Source organism: Ictalurus furcatus, chromosome 4, assembly GCF_023375685.1.
Source record: "Ictalurus furcatus strain D&B chromosome 4, Billie_1.0, whole genome shotgun sequence".
NCBI classification, from domain to species: Eukaryota; Metazoa; Chordata; class Actinopteri; order Siluriformes; family Ictaluridae; genus Ictalurus; species Ictalurus furcatus.
In genome coordinates this window covers 32,457,029-32,479,426 of record NC_071258.1, presented here as the reverse complement: position 1 = coordinate 32,479,426, position 22,398 = coordinate 32,457,029, and the positions used below count along the sequence as shown (strand labels likewise).

At 38.6% G+C, this 22,398-nt stretch overlaps 2 protein-coding genes across 4 annotated transcripts in view; both read right to left on the bottom strand.

The window, feature by feature from the left end:
* Positions 1 to 829: 829 nt before the first annotated feature.
* On the bottom strand, positions 830 to 5,251 carry LOC128607034 (extracellular calcium-sensing receptor-like). Its single transcript, XM_053623653.1, has 6 exons — positions 4,705 to 5,251; positions 4,304 to 4,595; positions 3,413 to 4,213; positions 3,082 to 3,312; positions 2,481 to 2,604; positions 830 to 2,066 (listed from the first exon to the last, which is right to left on the bottom strand). Exons 1-6 carry the CDS (start codon positions 5,052 to 5,054, stop codon positions 1,168 to 1,170), a joined length of 2,697 nt encoding a protein of 898 aa, XP_053479628.1. The 5' UTR covers positions 5,055 to 5,251; the 3' UTR covers positions 830 to 1,167.
* Positions 5,252 to 14,762: 9,511 nt separating this feature from the next.
* LOC128607033 (neprilysin) overlaps positions 14,763 to 22,398 on the bottom strand; it is a 31,314-nt gene continuing 23,678 nt past the window's right edge. For 2 of the 3 annotated variants that reach the window (XM_053623650.1, XM_053623651.1), the window contains exons 14-23: positions 20,130 to 20,228; positions 19,734 to 19,811; positions 18,731 to 18,834; positions 18,480 to 18,538; positions 18,271 to 18,390; positions 17,626 to 17,759; positions 16,925 to 16,990; positions 16,449 to 16,544; positions 15,679 to 15,755; positions 14,763 to 15,588 (exon numbers count right to left, since the gene is read on the bottom strand). In XM_053623650.1, coding sequence (XP_053479625.1) covers positions 15,489 to 15,588; positions 15,679 to 15,755; positions 16,449 to 16,544; positions 16,925 to 16,990; positions 17,626 to 17,759; positions 18,271 to 18,390; positions 18,480 to 18,538; positions 18,731 to 18,834; positions 19,734 to 19,811; positions 20,130 to 20,228 — 933 coding nt within the window. In that variant the 3' untranslated portion in view covers positions 14,763 to 15,488. Of the gene's footprint in view, positions 15,589 to 15,678; positions 15,756 to 16,448; positions 16,545 to 16,924; positions 16,991 to 17,587; positions 17,760 to 18,270; positions 18,391 to 18,479; positions 18,539 to 18,730; positions 18,835 to 19,733; positions 19,812 to 20,129; positions 20,229 to 22,398 lie in introns of those variants that run through there. The other variant, XM_053623652.1, reaches the window with a different exon arrangement.

Sequence of the window (22,398 nt, the reverse complement as noted above, 5' to 3'; positions counted from 1 at the left end):
AACCAGACTCAAAATGGAACCCATCATCATCATCTGGGTGACACCGGATAGTGTGATTATAAATGATTTCTCTTATATAACTGTATATTATATAGTCAAAAAGTGCTAATTGTGTTACCAGGATCTTGAGTATGAACATCAGAGTCATTCCTCAATTCATTATAGCTTTAACTTTAAGAGTTTTGTATCAAACTGAAGTTATTACCTGTTCAATGATGAAGACTTCACACTGATTGGCTTGATCTAATACATGACTTCAGATACTTGATGGATCGTGTATGGTACAAAAGCGTGTGGAGTCCATGCCAGCTCAAGTGCCCACTACCATTAAAGCAAAATACTAAGAAATTCAGAAACTCATGTAAATATTTCTAAAATTCTACATTTCAGTCATGTAAATGCAGATAATATAATGTAAAATGACTGTGCGTTGTCTTTTATTATATGGACTACTTGCATAGCTACATATTATATCATGGATACATTTATAGAGCGTTAGAGCAACAAACATGTTAACACCATTTGTTAGTACTGTAGATTTGAATCATAGTTGAAGAAAGAATGGAAGAGTGATGCAGGGTTACCGGCTTAAACCAGGCCTAATACTGCATTTCTCTCATTTTCTACTATAGATGGGTCATGTAGGACTCCTCGTATCTCACTGTCTATCGCCTGTGATATTCTAACCAGGAGCAACAATGAGACCATTCAGGGTGACTTTACTGGGGTCATTGTTTAGTCCTACTGGGTCAGTAATGACTGTGAGGCACTCAGCATTGAAGTGACTCCTGATTATCTACAGCACTCTGAAGTGGGGCTGAATAGGCACTCTATCAGATCATGGCAGTGGAAAAAATGTTTAGTCTATGTCAGCAAGACACAGCAGGGACAAGAGGAGTGTTTGTGCAAGGTTTGCTTCACGTGGGGTTTTGGTTGTCTGTTGAGGAGTAGAGGGAACAGAAAGATGAGAAAATATATTATATGTACAAAAAAAAAATACGCTTATGTCTGATGTTTATTTATTCACATGAATTGCACATGGAAATGGCAGTGTATGCATTCAGCACAAATTTAGCAATGTGATGCCTTAGAGTAGCATAATCTATAAATCTGCATAAATGTCATGACTTCTGGAAAACTCTGCAAGAAAGTCTCTAATTATTCCTCCTATTTGGACATCATGTTCTTTTTTGTGTTCTTATCTGGTCTGAGTAGGATGATGTAACACTTTGGGGCAAAGATACACAGCAGAAGGCCGTAACTTGAAGCTAGGATGGCAAAGACCTCTACAGCTACCGTGTACTTCCCAGGAGAGCTGACATACGCTGGAATAAATGTGATCCACACAGCACAGAAGATCAACATGCTAAAAGTGATGAACTTTGCTTCATTGAAATTGTCCGGAAGCTTCCGTGCGAAGAAAGCCAGAAGGAAGCAGACAGCAGCCAGGAGGCCGATGTAGCCCAGAACCAGGGAGAAACCTGCCACTGAGCCTACTGCACACAGCAGTACCACCCGTGCGCCAAGCTCACCCCCTGCACTTTCAGTGGGCAAAGGAGGTGCCAGAACCAGCCAAAACACACAGATCCCCACCTGTATCAGCGTACAGAGGAAAATACCTGCCCTCTGCTGAACAGGACCAAAGTATCGCATCACATTTGAGCCCGGCAGAGTTGCTCTGAAGGCTACTAACACCACCACTGTCTTACTGAGCACACAAGCCAGACACACCACAAAACTGATCCCAAACAGTGTATGGCGTAGCATGCAGGACCAAGGTGCTGGTCGGCCAATAAAAGCCAGTGCACACAGGAAACAAAGGGAGAGTGACAGCAGCAGCAGGAAGCTCAGTTCAGAGTTGTTGGCACGGACCAGCGGTGTGTCTCGATGATGGAAAAAGGCAGCCAGGACGGTAATGGTAAGAGCTGCTCCAGCAGCCGAAAGCACAGAGAGGATGATGCCCATATTATCTTGAAAGGACAGGAACTCCACTATCATTGGGATGCACTCTGTCCGGTCAGTGTTAGACCAGAACCTCTCAGGACACTTGGTGCACTCTGTAGAGTCTAGAAAGAAACATGCAGATATTAAATTTCGCCATTAACATTTTAGCACAGGTAACATTTTTAATTCTTGATAGTTGAACTCTGAAAGTTGGCAGTTAAATGAGAGCGTGTATGTTATGATGTTTTTAATCACGGGTAATACAATAAAATGCAGAGTGCCATAAATAATTACGTTTATTTTTAATAATATTCTCTATAAACAATTCTTCCACCATGCAGTGTAGTCCGTTAACAGTAAGCTTTGGTTGCTAAGCGACATAATGGACAAATATTAGGGTGTTCTATGCTAAGAACAGTGGATTAAGTTGAATGGTTTTAGATTAATACAGAATTCATTTATTGTGATGTGGGTGTTATCCACGTTTTAACACCAGATTATGAAATTTTCTTGTATTCCTTGTCATTGTACATTACCAATAGCATTGCTGATCTCCCCTGATGCACATGGTATACAGTCATAGCAGCAGACCGGCTTTCCTTTCTGCACAGCTTTTCTGGTGCCTGGAGGACAGCTCTCACTGCACACAGACACCGGGACCTGAATATCAGACGGAGAAATCTCTATTAACTTTTAAGAAATGTTCCAAATGTTACATATCAGCATGTACAGTCAGCACAGAAGAGAAGAAACTGACAGACTGCTATCTTTAGCACCAAATATACACATATCATATCATTCATTTTCATGTGAAGGATAAAGTACGCATAAGGCGAGGTAACAACAGCATTTATATCCCACATTGATCATTCGATAGAGATCTGTTTCTCCGGCAGTCATGATAATTAGGTTCTGCAGTCAAAATGTCTTGATAGATTGGTTCTAGGCTATACATTCGTCAGTGCGATACAGTTTATTTTGTTCCTCTGCCTGCTAAAATCACATTACAGCTCTATTAATAGCTCTGTACAAATAGTAATTAATTCTCAGCAATAACTGGGTGACAGGTTAACGTCATCTTTTTAGCTAAAATTTATATGAACATTTATTACAGAGAAACAACCATCACATTTTTACCATGCCACCCCAGCCTCCTCCCCAGAACATTTTCCCGAGATCCAGTTGAAAGTCCTGCTCAGGTCCTTTCACTGCATCAAAACGGCCCACTTGCATGAATTCCACTTTTCCTTCAGCCCTTAGATGCCAGTTAATGATGTCATATGAGGCAGCTGGATCCCCGTTTTCATCAAAATAGACCCACTCACCCACTGGTGTTGTAAACTGTACAGCCTTTAGATAGTGTAGAAGCTGACAACAAACATTCACAACAAACAATTAAAAAAAACTCTTTAGACAAAGTATAAAGATATACATATATATACATATATACACACACACACACATTTACCTGTTTGGGTCTTATTGAGTTAGTATCAGGACATTCTCCATTCCCAAAAGGTCCTTTGCCAGGCTGACATGCCAGCATGTCCTGAATAGCATTTGCAATAGCATACACAGCCTTATACACATTATAATTTATATCAAAGTAGGTTTCAACTTGTTCTTTAATTTTATCCAAGCTTGTGCATTGGGGTTTAGGAAGTCCTGTTTGGGTTTGCTCTTCAAATTTGCATCCAAACAACTCCTCCCAAACACTTTGCACCAGCGGCTCCTTAGGGTACTCTTCTAGGTTCAGCTGGGTCAAATAGGAGCCCAAACCCTGAATATCAACCTGCCTCAGAGCAAAACCAAGAGTCCCAGCCAAGCAGGCAGGACTCAAAGCAGCATGCTGGCTGGAACTACTCCAAGCTTCAGTAGCAATCCACTGTCTATCGCACACATTCTGTCTTACCACTTCCCTCAGCAAGACCTCCATATCAGGACTGATAGCAAAGGTCACAACTACCCAAGCTTTAGAGCTCTGGATTCTCTCTACAATTCTTCTCATCCTGTTTGGTGCAAAGGACTTGGGAATGATCTCCAAGTAGTCAATGCATACACCAGAACCTTGCAGTTCCTGTTGCAACAGCTGCACACCACTTTTTCCATATACATCATCTCCAGATATGACACCAACCCAGGTCCAGCCCATCAGGCGCAACAGACGGGCCATGGCTTTGGCCTGAAAGGCATCGCTGGGAACAGTGCGGAGAAATGTGGGATACTTAGTGCGATCACTGAGACATGCACAAGAAGCAAAGTAGCTAACCTGGAGAGATTAAACACAGAGACAAATTAGAAACAAAGCATCATCAGCTTTAAAGGAAAATGGTGCATACTTTGTCAATTTGCCATTTACCATAGGAATGTCAAAAACACCCAAGGTATCAGCCACAACTATGGAAGCAGAAGAACGTGCGTCTCCAATAATAATGGGCACGTTGGGAGCCATGGTGCACTGTTCCCCAGACACCGTCTCCACCTGCCCAGTCACTAACGCCAGCGCAGCACTCAGTGTACTGCTCTCGGCCAAGCATGTATCTGCAGCCAGGTAGCCCAGCGTGAAGTTGGGCAACAGAAATGGGTTCCGGTTAATTTCCTCCACTGTGAAGATCATGGTTTGGAGCCAACCATATGATCTCAAGTCAGCCCTGAGTCAGAGAGAGATTATCAACAATAATAACAAGATCATAACAATAATAACAAAGATAGCAATGCTTATATTTACAGAAAGAGAGTTGCATCAGGCTCTATACTCACGCCTGACAACGCGCTCCCTGCACTCTCTGTGTGAACATCTGGTCAGGTTCAGGGGCATCAAAATGAACAGGAAAGAGACCTCCAATAATTACATCACCTTCCTTATACAGGGTCCCAGAGATGGGCCTGGTCTGAAGAGTACAGAAGAGACCCACAGAGTGTACCCAGACCGGCCCCGTTATGAATCCCAGTGCCCACAGCCAGGCATCCACAGCCATCACCTGACCACAAAGATACAGAGAGAGACAGATAGAGTGGAAGGAAGAGAAATGCAGGGCCTTACATCTCCTGCAGAGAGAGAGAGATAGAGAGAGAGAGAGAGAGAAAGAGAGAGGAGATGTGTCTCCCATTTAATAGAGGTAAATTTGCCCAGAGCGAAAAAAACATTTGGGATAATTGGAGAAAGTCCAGGTGGAGCTAGAGTAATTTTCCAGGCCTGACAAAACACCGTAGCTAAATGTATTGTTTACAAGGTCACAAATGAATGCTCCTATATAGTGAATACAGATATAGTAGTTAAAATTAGATTTCACAACAGTATGACAGGTTATATCTACATATACCAAGTGTGTATGAAATATATAGTAGCTGTATGTTGTTTTTTTGTTTTGTTTTGTTTTTGTTTTTTCGTAAGACTGCTTCTTGCTCTCAGCCCACAGGGAAGCTAAAAGACAATTACACCAAATTGAACAATCACAGTGATTTCAAGGATAATTTCAGGAATTTTGTGCTGATAATTGGCTGGAGATATTATCCATAGGGAGAAGGGAAGCCCAATGAAGCCCAGCTGAAGGAGTCTCTCCTGGGGCAAGGGAATGGGGCTCCTTCCTCACTATGTGACTGTGTATCAGTCTGATGGAGCCTCTCAAACTACTATACATTTACAGACTACCTTGTAAGTAACAGCCAAAGATCACACTGAAGATAATGGACAGATCTTAATTGAACATTCACACACATATAGATGATCTATAGTGATATCGCAGAATGTCCAATTATTGTCTGATTGCTTAATGTTTGATACAGTTCCTTGCACAAGCATTTACTCCCTTGAGCTTTTCCACATTTTGTAGTGGAACCTGAAATTGAAATGGACTTCACTGGGATTCTATGGCATGAATCTACACAAAAGAGCCAATAAATTGACGTGTGGCGAGAAACATTTAAAAAATAAAATGTTGAAAGTGCATAAGTATTAAATATTCTGGGAAAATATCAGTCAGAGTTTGGTTACAAAACAATATACTGTATATAAAACAATGGAGGCCCACCATATAATCCCAGTTAAGTTCATTTCAGTTACAGGTCGTAACACTATAAAATAAGGAGAAGTTCAATGGGGGTGAATACTTATGCAAGCACTATATTTATATATGTATTTATATCTATTTCATCTTAAATGAAATTAATAAGGCTAGCATGTGGTGCTCTCACTGCCACGGCCTGGGTTCAATTCCCAGTCTGCGAACCAACCCCAGCCATTGGAGGGTTGCACGAACCTGTGCACTCTCGGTGCTGGTCCCAAGCCTGGAAAATGGGGAGGGTTGTTTCAGGAAGGGCAATCTGGCATAAAACGTGTGTAAGAAAGAATCAAAATATGCGGACGGGTGATCCACTGTGGAGACCCCAAGCGGGAGCGGCCAAAATTACATGAAATTTTTGTCACACAAAAATTAAATGGTGTAGACAAATGATAATGAGTTTACATTGGATCTGAATTTGCTCATCTTGCCTGTAATGGGCAGGGGCATGTGTTTTAAATGTGTACAACCCTTCAGTTTCTGGGCGTGTGTGTGTGTGTGTGTGTGTGTGTGTGGTAAATTAAACTGACTTTCAAACATGACATGGTTTATGCAGTAACAGAAATAGATCTTGCTATTCCTGTGTGTTGGAAGAAGTTAGTTTTGTTGTGTATCTGTTGGAAGTCTGTTTACTTTCAATTACACAGGTCGGGCAGGCTAAGAGACAACAACAGAGCATTCATCTCAAAAAAGAAAAAAAAGACCAAGCAAAAATGCAAATGCAAATCAGATGGAAATTTGCATCCCACTCTAACAGCACCCACTTACATTCTGAGCTCAGGTTTTTTATGGAGACGTGTTTGCCTCAGATGTTTAAACATGAAGTCAATCCTTTAAAAGTTATTTTTTAGATTAGACTCAGTGGCACTGTTGCAACTGTTTTTTGTTGTTGTTGTTGTTGTTGTTGTTGTCTTTTTTTTTGTTTGTTTTTTGTATATGGTACATTTTAATGCACTTAAATGTTTGGGAGATCCAAAAAAAGAAATCACACCTCAGAGATCCAGTGTCCCTGCTTCAATCCTGGTGTCGGGTTAGTCTGTCTGTGTGGCGTTTCACATGTTCTCCCCCTATCTGTGTAGGTTTTGCCATGTACTCGGGTTTCCTCCAACCTCCAAAAAGATGCCAGGAGATAAATTGCCGTTAGGTGCAAATGAACGTGTGTGTGTGTGTGTGTGTGCATGGTGCCTTGTGATGCACTGGGTGTATTCCTGCCTTGTGCATAATGTTCCCAGGATAGGCTCTGGATCCATCGCGATCCTGACCAGGATAAAGAAAGAATAAGAGAAAGAGAATGATAGAAGGACAAAGAAAGAAAATGAGAATGAGAGACAGACAGAGAGAAAGAAAATGAGAGAGACCGAGAAGGAATAAGAGAAAGAGGAGAGACAGACAGAGAGAAGGAATAAGAGAAGGAGGCCGAAAGAACAAAGAAGATAAAGAGAATGAGAGAGATGGACAGAGAGAAAAATACTAGAAATGTTATAAAGATGGAATAAAAATATGAAGACAGAAAGTATGAGAAACCACACCAGGTAGGGGCAAATAAATATAGAGGAAGAGAAAGAAGTACTTAAAAAAAAAAAAAAAAGAGGGATGAAAGTTGACAGAAAAGAGAGGATATGGAGTGCAGTAAAACAGGAATGTACACAGCTCTAGAGAAAAGACATACACAGGAAGGACGAGAGAGGAAAAGAGGAAAAGATGGCCGTGTTGTGATGGTAGCAGGCTGAGCTTGGCATGTTTTGAAAGTGAGTAAGTGAAACTGAGTATGTGATTCTGCTGTGAAATTTTCTTATACTTATTATTATTTTTTAAATCAATCAATCAATCAATCAAATTGTATTCGCTTGTAGACCGGTGGAAATGAAACAAATATTGAGGTTTAAAGCTTGCATACTATATTTGCAACTATATCAACTATACATGTTGATATTTCTGTTCATGTTGATATTTCTGTAAAGCTGCTTTGAGACAATGTCTATTGTAAAAAGCGCTATACAAATAAAACTGAATTGAATTGAACTATAACCTGTAAGTTCTTCAGGTCTTCAGTATAACCAAGCTATGAAAGAACCTAAAATATTGAGATTCATGACTGGAATTATATCAATTTCTCCCTTTGACCATGGGTAGCAAGAGCAAGCGTTGATGAAATGAAGTAGCTCTTACCTAGGGTTAGGGTTAGCTAACCCTAAACCATTTATGTCATCTCATACAATGAAAATCTACCTGTTTTCTTAATTTACTAAAGAGATGCAGCTGGTGCTTGCACTGATGCAGTTAACTGCCTAGGCCTAATTGGCAAGCTGTTACTCACAATTTAGCACACGCAGGGACCCTAATGAACAACCTATTGATTACAGACTAGAGAATTAGATTTATTCTTCAAGTGTCATGTTTACTTCTACATCGGAGCTCCATTTCAAGATTTACTAAATCACTGCAACACCAAAGCAAATTTAAATATAAATGGAAAGCCTATAACAATGCAGACACACAGATCTGTCCTAGTCTCCCTGCCGCACATGCTTTCTCTCATATTCAGTGCTGTAGTTGGTGTGAAGTGGTTGCTGTTCACTGTTGTGAGTGTTTTTGAGAGTAAAGAAGTAAAGGGTTGTGGAGAGCCAGACACTTCCAAAACACTGAGTGTTAGGAAGGATGCTGTTGCTATGGTGACAGAGGAACCACTGGGCTCTTTTGGCCATTAGCGGTTTTGTAAGATGAGCTTGGCTTGTTTTGGGGCGGTGTGGGTGTATTTAGGTCTCCAGCAAGGTGAAGGCAAATAGGCTTTTGTAACTTGGCTTCTGTAAAGTGAATGTTTGACTACATATACGGTGCCACTTAGCACTGTATGTGGGATGTTCGCAAAGTGTACTGCGATATCAAATTGCCAGCGATTTTGCAGATCTCACGAGTGCCTGAATTTTTAAATCACTTTTTGAGTGCTTTCAGTTCAATTCAGTTAACTCTAATGCTGCTGTCATTATACGTCTATACATTTTATGTTACGTGCACTATAAGACCAAAAGATTGTGTACTCCTGACCATCACACACCTACATGTGCTTGTTGAACGTCCCATTCCAGATTTATAACCCATTTGATGTTAAAATAAGCTCCATTCACCTGGGAAGGCTTTCCACTAGATTCTGGAGCGTGGCTGTCGGGATTTGTGTTCATTCAGCCACAAGAACATTAAGTGAGGTCAGCCACTTATAGATAGATAGATAGATAGAGTGATAGAGCGATATTTATTGATCACGTATACATTACAGGACAGTGAAATTCTTTTCTTCGCATACCCCAGCATGTCAGAAAGTTGGGGTCAGAGCGCAGGGTCAGTCATGATACAGCGCCCCCTGGAGCAGAGAGGGTTAAGGGCCTTGCTCAAGGGCCCAACAGTGGTAGCTTGGCAGTGCTGGGGCTTGGACCCCTGACCTTCCGATCAGTAACCCAGAGCCTCATCGCTAAGCCACCACTGCTAAGCCACACCATTATTGGGTCGAGAAAGCCTGGGAGCAGTCGAAAGTCATTCCTTGTCTCTTTAAACTATAAGCTGAATCTCTCTTGTTAAAGTTCCCTAATCTGTTTGTACTTATTTTTCATGTCCGTACAGTATGTAGTCTGGGTGCTACACTTAGTCACTGGCTGTTGATGTTAGTATATTTTTAAATACTGTAAAGGCATCTTCTGTTTGTCTAACCTGTTTGTCACAAACACAGGAGGTCGGTATGTCTGTCTGTATTTTTTCATCGAGATTGGTTGTTGCTAGTTGTTGCAGAATGTGTGTGTGACAGATTACAGATTGCTATTATTCTTGGAATTCTGTCAGGTGTGGATTGTAGGCTGCAGTACCCAGCCTCACAGACATGCCATGGCCTTGTGCCATCACATGCCAGATGTCAATAACCCTGCACCCTGCAGGTTCAGCCAGGGATCTGTATATGGTTGGAATCAAGTGAAACAGCAGATGCCTGAAGAGTATAAAGGAGTTTAGCGCAGGGGTCCAGTTTAGAGTTATATAGATACAAATTCTCTGCTTGCCATAAACATCTGTTTTCTCCCTTTATGAGAACTAAAATGCTGATGCTCTCACTCTTTTTTTTTTTTTTCTTCTCCCATCATTCTTTTTTAATCTACTATTTTAACAAACGTTTTGTCCAGGAATTTGTGTGTGATGTGTTTTAGGGACATGTTGTTTTCTACAGTTTATAATATCAATCATTCGGTAGTTTTTAAGATGGCAAGATTTTAGCAGTCTTTTAAGATTATTATTAGTCAGACAGTACGAGATGACCTCACTACAATCTCGGACGAATTCTATAACAGACTATGTGATAATGTGTGTTCTCCATGTCAGATTATACAGTGAAGAGCCTCTAAAAACAGACTTGTGTTTAAAGAAAATTACTACACTTCGGTCGTGTCATTAATCGACATGATCGTGACTCACTCAGGAAAACAGGCTTTCATAAACAGACAGGTTTTCGGTCCAATATGCCTACAGAAATGACACATTTAAAAGGTAAAGGAGGAAAATAGGAACACAATAGGCCAATAAATGTGATGGAGACATTCTGCCTTCCACTGTATATTGTCCTTTTGTAAAACTTCAGAAAAACTCACCAGGGATTCAGATTAACTTCCATCCATCCATCTTCTATGTCACTTAATCCTTTTCAGGGTCACGGGGAAACCTGGAGCCTATCCCAGGGAGCATCGGGCACAAGGCGGGGTACACCCTCCATCGCAGGGCATAATCACATACACATTCACACACCCATTCATAGACTATGGACACTTTGGACATGCCAATCATGCATGTCTTTGGACTGGGGGACTGGGACCCGGACTACATCTCTGGACTGGGGGACTGGGACCCAGAGGAAACCCCCGCAGCACGGGGAGAACATGCAAACTCCGCACACACACGGTGGAAATCAAACCCCCGACCCTGGAGGTGTGAGTCGAACGTGCTAACCACTAAGCCACCGTGCACCCTGAGTCAGAAAAGCAGCAATCTTTCAGGTGTAAGTGACATCATATGAAAGACAGAAAGTTCTGTTAAAGGGCACCCTGACCTGGCTCAGTTTTCTTCACTCTCCTGAATCTTTGTATTTTACCTTCTTGTGTAAAAGTTGATCACATATCATCATCAGCAAGTCATTTGTACTTTTATAGACTTCGGTCATGTTAAACCCTTCACTGGTCAGTGCGATGGTTGGGGGTGATGGGGGTTATCAGAGGGTGGGCTATTAGAAAGACGTAGTAGAAACTACATGGGGTTGCAAGTCATGCTGAGTTGTTGGCTTGGTGAAGTACTCATGGAGATATCCATGGCCTGCAGTTCAAATTTCAGCCCTCTCTCTGACCTGCCATCAACATGCTTGCAAATGTGCTTCTAATCAGGTGTGGGCAGCATGGAGTATATTTAATACCCCTCTAGAGCGCCAGTAAAGCCTGCAGCGAATACAGCACTGGTAAAAATAATAACGTTAAAGTACAACTCCAGCAAATTTCATGAAATAAAAATGTAATAAAAATATGATCTTACACTATAATATCTCTTATTTTGATCATGACTGATTTCAAACAAAAATAAATGTTCCAGTAAAAAAAAAAAAAAAAAGTAGTATGGGTTGGCCTTAGATGTGAGTCGATGACCCTGATATCAGTTCATCCAGATAGCTGTCGAAACAGATCGTACAAAAACATACTCATCTACTGGGCACTAGAGAGAAATCACCGCAAATCAGGCCTTGTTAATGGATAGTTTTCGAGGTCAGGTAGTGGTGGGAGGTTTACTGGTAGGCTATAAATAAGATACCAGAGAACACAGTTGGGATTTTTAAATTCCACGTCTACTGCGGTAGGGAAAATCTATAAAGGCAGCTGATTTATATGTCTTAATACATAACCTTTTGCAAAGATCCATATGCGGATGTGGTTTCTTGCTTTGATTCCTGTATGCTTATTCTGTTTTCCTCAACATAGCACACAGAACCAGTATGCTTCAGTGTCGAGTACACTCCTTCACACCAAATGCCGACCAAAAATTAAGAAATTGAGCTGTAATTGTTAGTTATTGTGCATGTCAAGCATTGCAGTTCACACTGGCTGGGATGTCATTCATTCATTCATTCATTCATTCATTCAGTGGATCCCTCAGAGTGTTAATTTTGTAAATATATCACGCACAATATTTGTATTGGTCCATCAGATTATTATAAACAGAATTGTTATTACTGTATATGATGGAATAATCTTAGTGTACCCGAAGCCTCCTTATGCATTTCAGCTTTAAAATGAATATTTATGAGCACTCTTCATCACATGTGAGAGAGACAGCACAGCAGTCAAAGGCGTTCTGGCGTTAGGTGTTTCTAGAACACAAACAGACGAGTTGTGATCAGTTTCTAGAAATTAATGGACTCAATTACACACCTCTATATAGCTTCTACCAGTTTAAAAAGAATATGGAGGGCGACCCCTCTGTATTAGTGATTACATCTGGATGGGCGGCGGCTAGTAATGCAGATGGTGTTTGAACATGGCGGTATGACAACAGCATAAAGTCAGCTTGAGCTGCTCTTTAAACCCTGTCACAGAACCCAACCATCATGTTTTGTCTGAGAAACTTTGCTCTACTTCGACATTGCCCCCTGCGAGCGTGTGTGCCAGTGCTAACTCCAGTTGAAAAGAGTACGACATTGTTGCATACAAAACTAATTAACAGCATGTCCAACATTGTCCAACATGCTACCATCCCACACTTTCTCACACAGATTGTTTGGTCCCAAAAAAAAAAAAAAATGCCAGAGATGTAGTGTATTTATGATACATTTTTTCCTGCATATCTGATCATTTTCAGCACAAAAGCATTAGAATGAGAGAGATGATGATGATGATGATGATGATGATGATGAGAGATGCTGTTCACTAAAGAAGGATAAGACAGACATTTTTAATTTTTTTTTTACATTGCCAATTTATTAAACAATTTCTATTCTTGAATATGATCTTATAATATTACAAAGTATCTAAATACAGGCATCTGAGGTATATCCGTCTGCGTGGGTACAAGTTGAGATGGATTTCTTCTGAGCAATGCTCAACTGTTTAAAAGATTCGAAAGCAGCAAAAAAAGTAAATGGAGGAACACAAAGGCTCTCAAGAAACAGAGAGAGAGAGAAAAAAAAATCACTTTCAAGGTTTAGTTTGTTTAGTAGGTTGTTGTTTTTGTTAATCCATAACATACAAAGATTTCAATGAGAAATCCAGTGATTAATTATTCATAGCTTGCCATTAACAGAAGCTCAATACCTGCATGGATAGGTGGAAAAATATCAATCAATGCACAAATGTCTTAGGCACGTGTTAATATACGTGCAAAAAGGCAAGTATGCCAAAAGTAATGGAATGAAATGTATCTAAATATATCAGATTGACTATAATGTGAACTGAACAGTAATAAACTAAACCAAATCTATATTTAGCATGACTAGTCTTTGCTCTTCTTTTGGGTATGCTGTTGTGTCTGTCACACTTGCTTCTGTTTCTGAAAGTAAAACCAGACACCCTCCATTTTATATATATATATATATATATATATATATATATATATATATATATATATATATATATATATATATTAGTAGTTATATTTAAGCAGAGTTACTATTACCACTGCAACGTGTCTAATAATAGCAGGTCCGAAAGTGTTTTATTCCTATTATACCACAGCAATATAATCATCTAACATTTCTTATTTTTTAAAGAATGACACGTTAGTTACTTAAGATTAAACAAAAAGCAGCATGTCAGAGAGAGAGAGGACTTTCCTATGTAGGATATTACATTACTGACACTGGAGACTCCTTTCATAAATGTCTCTTTACAGCAAACTTTTTTAATTTTTTTTTTTTTTTACCAACCAGATCAACGATTATATGCTTATATACTTTTTTGATCCGTTATTGTGTGAAGCGATTATGTGGAGCATTTGCGTTATGATATAAACCTGTGATTTGCGACTACTGTCAGCGCTACTGTTATAGAAAATAAATCAACACCTTCTGAAATTTCAACAGTGCAGTGGTATAATATGTAATGGTTTTGTTTGAAAATCTAGGTTTGTCGAATGTAAAAAAAAATAAAAAAAAAAAATTAAAAAATTAAAAAATTGCTTCACAGTAGCTATTGCAGAAGCCAAACAAGCAAAAAAAAAAAAAATGTAGGGTGCCTAAGACTTTTTTTTTTTTTTTTTTACACAGTAGTGTACATTTTGTACAACTCAGAAACAAGCCAACAACCATACAACCATACCTGATATCAAACATGTCTTACAAATGCCAATATTTTGTTTTTCTTACAAATATAATACTTTAAAGACACTTGGAGATCCCACAAGGTCACAGGGTGATAGTATATTTCTTAGCTTCTTTGGCATAAGTAGCAGGTGTTTTTGTCAATTAAGCTGAACATGTATACCAATGCTTGGAATTTTGCAACAGACTCTCGTAATGAAAGCACTGGATTATCTTAAGGCAGTCTCTGATTGATGGCATTGATGGTCAATATGTAGAAAGATTTCCCACACTCTTTAACACACACATACACACACACACACCTCGTTTACAAACACACAATCAATATACCTTGGCATATTAGACATCGTATATCAGTTCTGAGTCAAAATATCATTTACTCTGCCAAGTGCTTGTACCATAATACACCAAGCACATATAAATTTATTATCAAATCTATCAAATCAGTGACTAATAACGTTATAAACCTGTAGCCTTTCAACAAAGAATTACTTTTTTTTTTTTTTCAAATAAACTTTGACTGCATAAGGATCAATATAACATTCAGTGCAATACAAGCCGTATTATAACTTTTAAGGATTTGTGATTTCTAATACACACACACACACACACACACACACACACACACACACACACACACAGTATATCCCTGTGTCTATATTTAACGTACTTTTTTTTTTTAAATCATTTACCTTTTTACCTTTCTTGGCCTGTATGGGACATTTTTATAAAATATCACAAATATCATCTAACCAAAGTTCTTTAACGTTGCCATGTTTGAATGTATACTGATACATCTTTAATATACAAAATGCTACTGATCTCCCCGATTCACAGTTTGATTTGATATTAACATAATAAGTTTTTAAATATATGACAATACCTTTACATTTCATCTTGTTATAAACAATAACCGAAGATCACCACAGATCACATGATGATCTATTCTGACTAAAATTAACTGATTGTTACATGTAGGAGTGGACTAAGAGAGCACCCCATGTCTGTACATGATTGCAATGCATTGGTGAAGCCAGGTATTATCTACCCTGTGGAGAACATCAGACATCCCCAGTCTGGGACCGTGGTGGTCGTACAGCCAGAAGAGAGAACTAAGGGCTCTTTAATTGCCCTTATTGTCCCTGCATGTGGCATGATCACCACACTCGGCACATATTTTCAGGCACCATGTAGTCATTTTTCTGGCACTGGAAAGCTTTGGCAAACTCTGGGAAATTCTGCAATGATCCAAGAACCCTGCAGGCAGAATCAAAACCAGATAATACTCAGTTGTTCGCTTAAAATCAACTCGGAAAATCTAATTCTGAAATGATGGGATGGACTTACCTAAACTTCCCTGGGCTATGGACATCAGTTTTAATGGAGTTGACGGCATGTTCAGGTCTATACGTTCCACACCAGACCTGGAGAACCAAAGGAGTTCAATGGGCCTCATTTATCATACTGGATACAAATGAACTGATTCATTCATTGTTTGTAGAAGCATTTATTTAAAAAATGTGGTATTCATTTAGTTCAGGAAAAATTGTATCCTACACGAGCCCTTGATTTTGTGTGAATTTACTTATAAAAAGACACACTAATGTGAACCTTGGCTCTAAACTGTATAATTAGCGATGAGGTACTGCAATGTTATATAGGGTTTACGTTGCCAAGTTTAAATCACTTATTTATTTCAATCACACACATGAATGTAAATAAAATTGTTATAGACCACCAATTTACTAACCCAGCTGATATCAATCTGCACAGATAGGGGGTGTAATTACTTACGGATTTCAGCTGGTTCCTTGCCTTACCTTGCCTTGGAGAACTGCTTTTTCTTAGTGTGTTCGATACTTATTTCCCGTGTCATTACACTTTATTACACATAACTTTATTGATAGACTTTAACGTTGTGGATTCTTTATATTTCCAGATTTCTTGAGTTAATACTGATGTCTGGTGAAAATTTCATGTGAATAGCCTCATTGGAAATATATTTACTGAAAAAAAACGTTGATGCGCCCAATACGTATTTCACCGACTGTATGTGAAAGCAACCAGTGTGTGTCTATGGTAGTGTGTCTCTGTTGGCTAAATATCTTCATTCTCACCTGAGCAAAGTTTAGGAAGAAGAGTTGCTCATGGTTAAGGTCAATTCCAGGCAATGGAGCTTCCTTTCCATACTTCTTGATGTAGTCCTGGTATGCCTGAAATAAACAGTTTTATGAGAGTAAGAGTATCATAACCCTGAATGTTTCTTTCGTTAGGTTTATTTCAGTTTTCTGTGGATCTGCCCATCTGGTGTGCGGTATCTTGGCACGCACACAGTACTTGCTCGCCAGTTAAGCTTTTGCTTCAGGCCATAGTTAAGACTCCTTCAGTACAACCTGGCTGTGGGAACCCATACAAAACAAGAGCAGGAGAAACTACTTCATTGTGTGTTCCCAAATTATTTCATGTACTACTATGCCAAACATAACCTTAATCAACTAATAATAACAGGGCTAATAAAAAAAATCTCAGCTGGAACTGCATGATATCAGCTATTACTGCTTACAGATGCCAATTTTAAATGCACTGCACTTACTTGATAAGACTGGCGAATACCCCCATTGTCTGCAATATTCTCCCCGAGGGTGTTATTCCCATTAAGCTGAAAATGGGAAAAAGTAAAGGATGAAAAAGAGACGGAAAATAACACTAATTTGAAGCTCTTTCTACATTTTTTTCTGATAAATCCCAGCAGAATTGATTTCTCCGAAAACAGCTTGAGAATAACAGCAGAGAAGGCTGGTAACGACTGAGCAGAAGGCAATGGTGATGCAATGACACATACAAGAGAATCTTCTGTGACTTGTTTAGGCCTGACAGGATGATGAATGAGTGTAGCACAATTGAATACATACACAGAGCTGTCAGTTAGGTAGCTAGACAAACCCGAAGCCTACAATTTCTAGTCACTGTACCCTGAAATAGATTGACTCTCTTCATGCAGATCTACTAATTATCCTTCAGCAATTATTTATCAATTATTATTTTTTGTTTGTTTGTTTGTTTTGTGCACTATTTTCAACCCAGCAGGAACCCCCTACTGTACAAAAGGAGCAAACATGGAGGAAAAAAAAGGTGTTATTTATCATTGTATTATAACATAAAAACAACAGCAAATGGTATCATGGATTAAGGTTTTTCAATCTATCAACTAAATGCAGTAACAAATGAATAAAAATATTAAATAAGGGTTAAGTACTCGTGGTCAGATCAGTGAGTTCCGTGATAAGGCCATACATTTTGTCCATTTGCCAGGTCCCAGGAGAAGCTGCTGTACTGGTCCACAATACATTTCGAGAGTTCCTGGAACTTCTGTGTTGAGGATGAAGTCCACCAGTCCTTCAGGTCTCCATCTTTATCAAAGTTACGGCCTGTTTGAGAATAAATCACTGAGCTGAGATATCAATGTTGGCAACTTGAGGATATACTGGTGTTATCAAAAACATACTGTTACTACTACTATTAATAATAATAATAATAATAATAATAATAATAATAATAGTTCTGTGTTTACAGAATAAATTATTCCGTGCCAGTGTATTCACAGTTAACTCTGCACTACATACCAACATAAACTTAATTTCCCAGAATCCTCACCTAAACAACAAACTACAAACTCAGTCATATGACCTGTCACATGATCTTCTACCGTCCCCAGACTTCTAATCACGATATCATCTGTTACCAATCAGCACACTCCCCATAAACAAACCTGGACACTGATTAAATCTTTGATTATTTTATCTCCTAGTGCACTGCTAGTGGTGTTACTGAACCTTTTGGGTGTACAAACTTTTCCAGTATTTTCTTGTAAGTTTTGGTGAATAGCTTTAGAATTAAAAGTAAACAGCTATCAGGTGTGTATGAGATCAGATTCTTTACCATTATCATCAAACCCATGTGTAATCTCATGGCCAATCACCATGCCAATGCCACCATAGTTGAGGGACCGGGGCTGTCCTTTACCAAAGAAAGGAGGCTGGAGGATACCAGCAGGAAATACTGAGCGAAAAGAAATAGAAAAAGTAGTTATTGTTGTCAATGAAACTATAAAAAAACAAGTGAGCAATTACTAATACATCTTTTGCTACCTATTTGATTTCTGCTGGATGAATAGAATGCGTTGACCACCGCTGCTCCTGAGATCCACCTTGGGTTTAAACCGTGACATATTTAAACTTAATAGAGCCCACATGTCATGTTAATATTTTATCACGCTTCTTTTCCTTAATGGGGATTTCTATAGCAGGTTCTAAACTTAGAAAATGTCTGCCTATTTTTGAAAGTAATTTTTTACAGGGACAGAAAAATTTTCAGATTAAGAGCTGGAAGGGCCTCTTACTCTTCCTTGTTCACTTTCACCCTCAACCTCTTCAGTCGTTTCTTCTGACTGAACTCCAGATTTTTCAGGATGTTCTCGAAGTATTCCTCTGAATTGAAGCTTAGCTGAAATGTTAAAAGAAAATGTTTTTGCTCAAGAACATTATAGTAATATATATATATATACACTAAACATATATATATATATATATATATATATATATATATATATATATATATATACAGTATATACAATATACAGTATACACGCATGCTTTACTATTTAGCCAATAAGTTTGGGTATTTATTATTTTGTTACCAAATTAAAATGAAATATATGTTCATAGAGACTTCAAAACAATTGCCATTTACATTTAGGGAAAAGAGTTCCTTAAGAGTTTTTTGTTGACGCTAAAATGGATACCATTTGTTGCAGAGTTCTATACAGAACCTTTAGATGTTCCCCCAGAAGGACAGAAGATCTATTTAGAGTGTTAGATGGATGTTTTTTTCCCGTGTTTGGATTAAACCCATTTAATTCAAGTGAATGATAACTATAAGAAATATATATATATATATATATATATATATATATATATATATATATATATATATATATATAAACTATATAAGAACTAAGTCCCATCACTTTAACGAGTTATTTTTATTTTATTCATTATTTATTTTTAAATCATGAACCTCCTGACTATGCTATGCTATAGAGGGATCCTAGCGGTCCCTGGACCCAACTTTGTGAACCATTGTTTGAATATCAGCTGTAAAATAAATCTTGGCCTATAGTAACTTACAGTCTTGCAGTAACTGCTTCACCAAACTAGCGCACTCACCATTAATAAAGCCCTCATTTAGAGTTTCATTACAGAGAGGATAATGAACAAGTCCTTAAAGACGAATACAAAACAAAACCTCCATGTGTTCAAAAAACCTTCGACATGCTGTCAATGTTTTTGTCATGAACCCGTTAATATCTGTTTCTAGCCTCGATTTAAAAGATCGCTGCTCACTTCTTTGTATTCCTCGTCCAAATATGTATTGTTCATGATGTTTTCTGAGAACCCAATTCTCTCTCGAATAGCTCGAGCCTGCAAGAAATAAAACAGTAAAAAAAAAAAATTAGCCATATTTAATTGATTGTTTGTGGAATATTAGAGGGCACTCAGACCGCGTAGTCAATTTAATTCTTTTGAATCACATTGGCTGAGTTTGTATAGCCTCGAAGTCTGCAGATGACTTCCAAGTCAATATTTACACAGGAAGCTTTTGTTTTAGAAGACATGACTAAGAGTGACAGAGGAAATGTGCTTAACCACACACATAAATCAGGTTGAGCAAAATGAAATGATTGTTGTAGGAGTTTGCTTGCAGTCATAACTGTGCCAAAAAATCTGAATGAAACTCACCTTCTCCTCTGCAGCTTTCCTGGTTTCATCATCCATCCAGCTGAGGCCTTGTAGGTTACTAACAAACACCTCTCTGATGCCAGCAATCATCTCATCCATCTGAGGACAGCAGTGAACAACATGTTAGTTACAATGCCTTCCATAATTCACCTCCCATGTACTTTTCCACATTTTGTAGAGTTACAATCAGTAGCTGAAAGGGACTGGGAAACCACTAAAAGGGATGCCATTGGGAAGTCACATAATTAGTTGAATAGAGTTGACCTGTGTGAAAGCGATCGCAATATAAAACAGACCTGGCCCTGAAGACGAAGGAGCTATCAAAGGTTCTGGAAAAAATATCAATGAGGATTTGGTTATGGAAAAATATCCCCAAATGTGAATGTCCAAAAGATTATTAAAAAATAAGAGTTCAAGACCAGGTAAGAATGGCATTAGTCAGGGAAACAACCAAGAGGCCATGGGCTCAGGGAAAGATCGGAAAGTTCCACAGTTCAGAAGAGAAGAGTGAGAGGCCATATGAAATCCAGTCTGTAGTTTGCCAAAAGGCACATTGGAGACAAAAGAATGTTTCAAAATGTTCTCTGGTCTGATATGACCAACATTGAGTGTAAAATTGAGTGCATTTCATTTGGTGGAAGCCCAACACTGCTCATCACCATCCCACAAGCTACACTGGAGTAGTTCGAAATCAAGAACCTGATTGCCCAATTAAAGCCCAGACCTCAATCTGAATCTGTGACAAAACTGCTAGGCAGAAATTCTGCCAAGAAGAATTGGCAAAAATATCTGGATTCACAAATGCAAAGCTGATAGAGACATACAGTATCCCATAAGACTTGTTAAAGAAGGGTGAATGAAAGGCACTGTACTGTATTAAACAGAATTTGGTCCATAGAATAAAGAACTGCACACACGCTATCCTTATATATCCTTACACCAATGGTGTGTCCAATCTTAACAGTAAAAGCCTGGTGTGTCAACAGGTTTCTGTTCAAAACACACAGGAGCCAGACGTGATCGAAGGCCACTGACCACCTCTGACCTACACAGGGTTGAGACAGCAACACGAAAGTCTTCATACCAGCTCAAGCCAACAGTAAAGTGTTTTATAATACCAGTTTTACAGGAAACTCTAAGAAAAACCGTTCAAGCTTGACATGTTAAAACATGTATTAAGTTATTTGAACAAACAGTGCAGTACAAATAAATTCTATACCAAATGACAGATGGGCTTATTATAGTCAATGAGTTATAGGCTCCGAATAAAAAAACAAGTTTCATGGATGTATGTGACGATCAAAAGGGTCCATGTCTCAGCATGTCATGATATTTCCGTTGGATGAGATATTTGTGAAACAGCACAGTTGAGGACAAAAGGGGGGAAAAAAAAGAGAAAATTGAGCACTGTAGGATGAAATAATGAGTAAAATTCTACAGTAACTCAATTCTCATGTCAATATTGATATAGAGTAGAGTTTACATCAATGGCTTAGTGCTTAGTTTTTTTAACGCACCGAGTTGCCAGTTTATAGTTACAGTAATGTATTTGATCTGACTGATGTACTCGTATAAATAAGAACTAGAACAAGCTAACTTGTTTAAAAATCAAAAAGAGAAACATTATGAATTACTGGACGCGCTGTTCAATACGCCGTGTTCTTCCTTGGTTTCCATTCTAAAACCGTTTCACATGCCTGGACGTAGTTTGTCGAATGAAACTTTGTTTTGCTCTATCGCTGATAACGTTGTACTGCTTCATATCGTCTCGTGCTTGGACGCAACAATCTTTTTCCATTCTAATCTGTACAGCCAGAGGCAATGGTTCACCTTTCACCTGCTTCAGCTTTAACAGGGACCTGTATGTCTGTAAGCATACTCTTCTGATCTCATATATTTACTAAGTACACCCCTAAATATACAGTAGATCCGAGTAGTTACTTTGTTTTTAATTTGTTAAGGTCCAGTTACGTAAAATGCGTAAAAGTACGGATTAGCGACTAGCATGACTGAAACAACAGTTAGCTTTTCAATGCTAAAACGTTAATGATTGGTTCATGGCCATAAATAAGAGCATGTGAAGATATGTTTTGTTTCACACTGAGCTGCTCGTCTCAGGTCGAGTTCTGATTAATAATTTACATAAATGCACGTGATTGTCCTCAGCAGATCATCTGCTACTGGAATCATGTAAACTCAAGTTAATTTAAGGGTTATACTTTTTATATATATATATATATATATATATATATATATATATATATATATA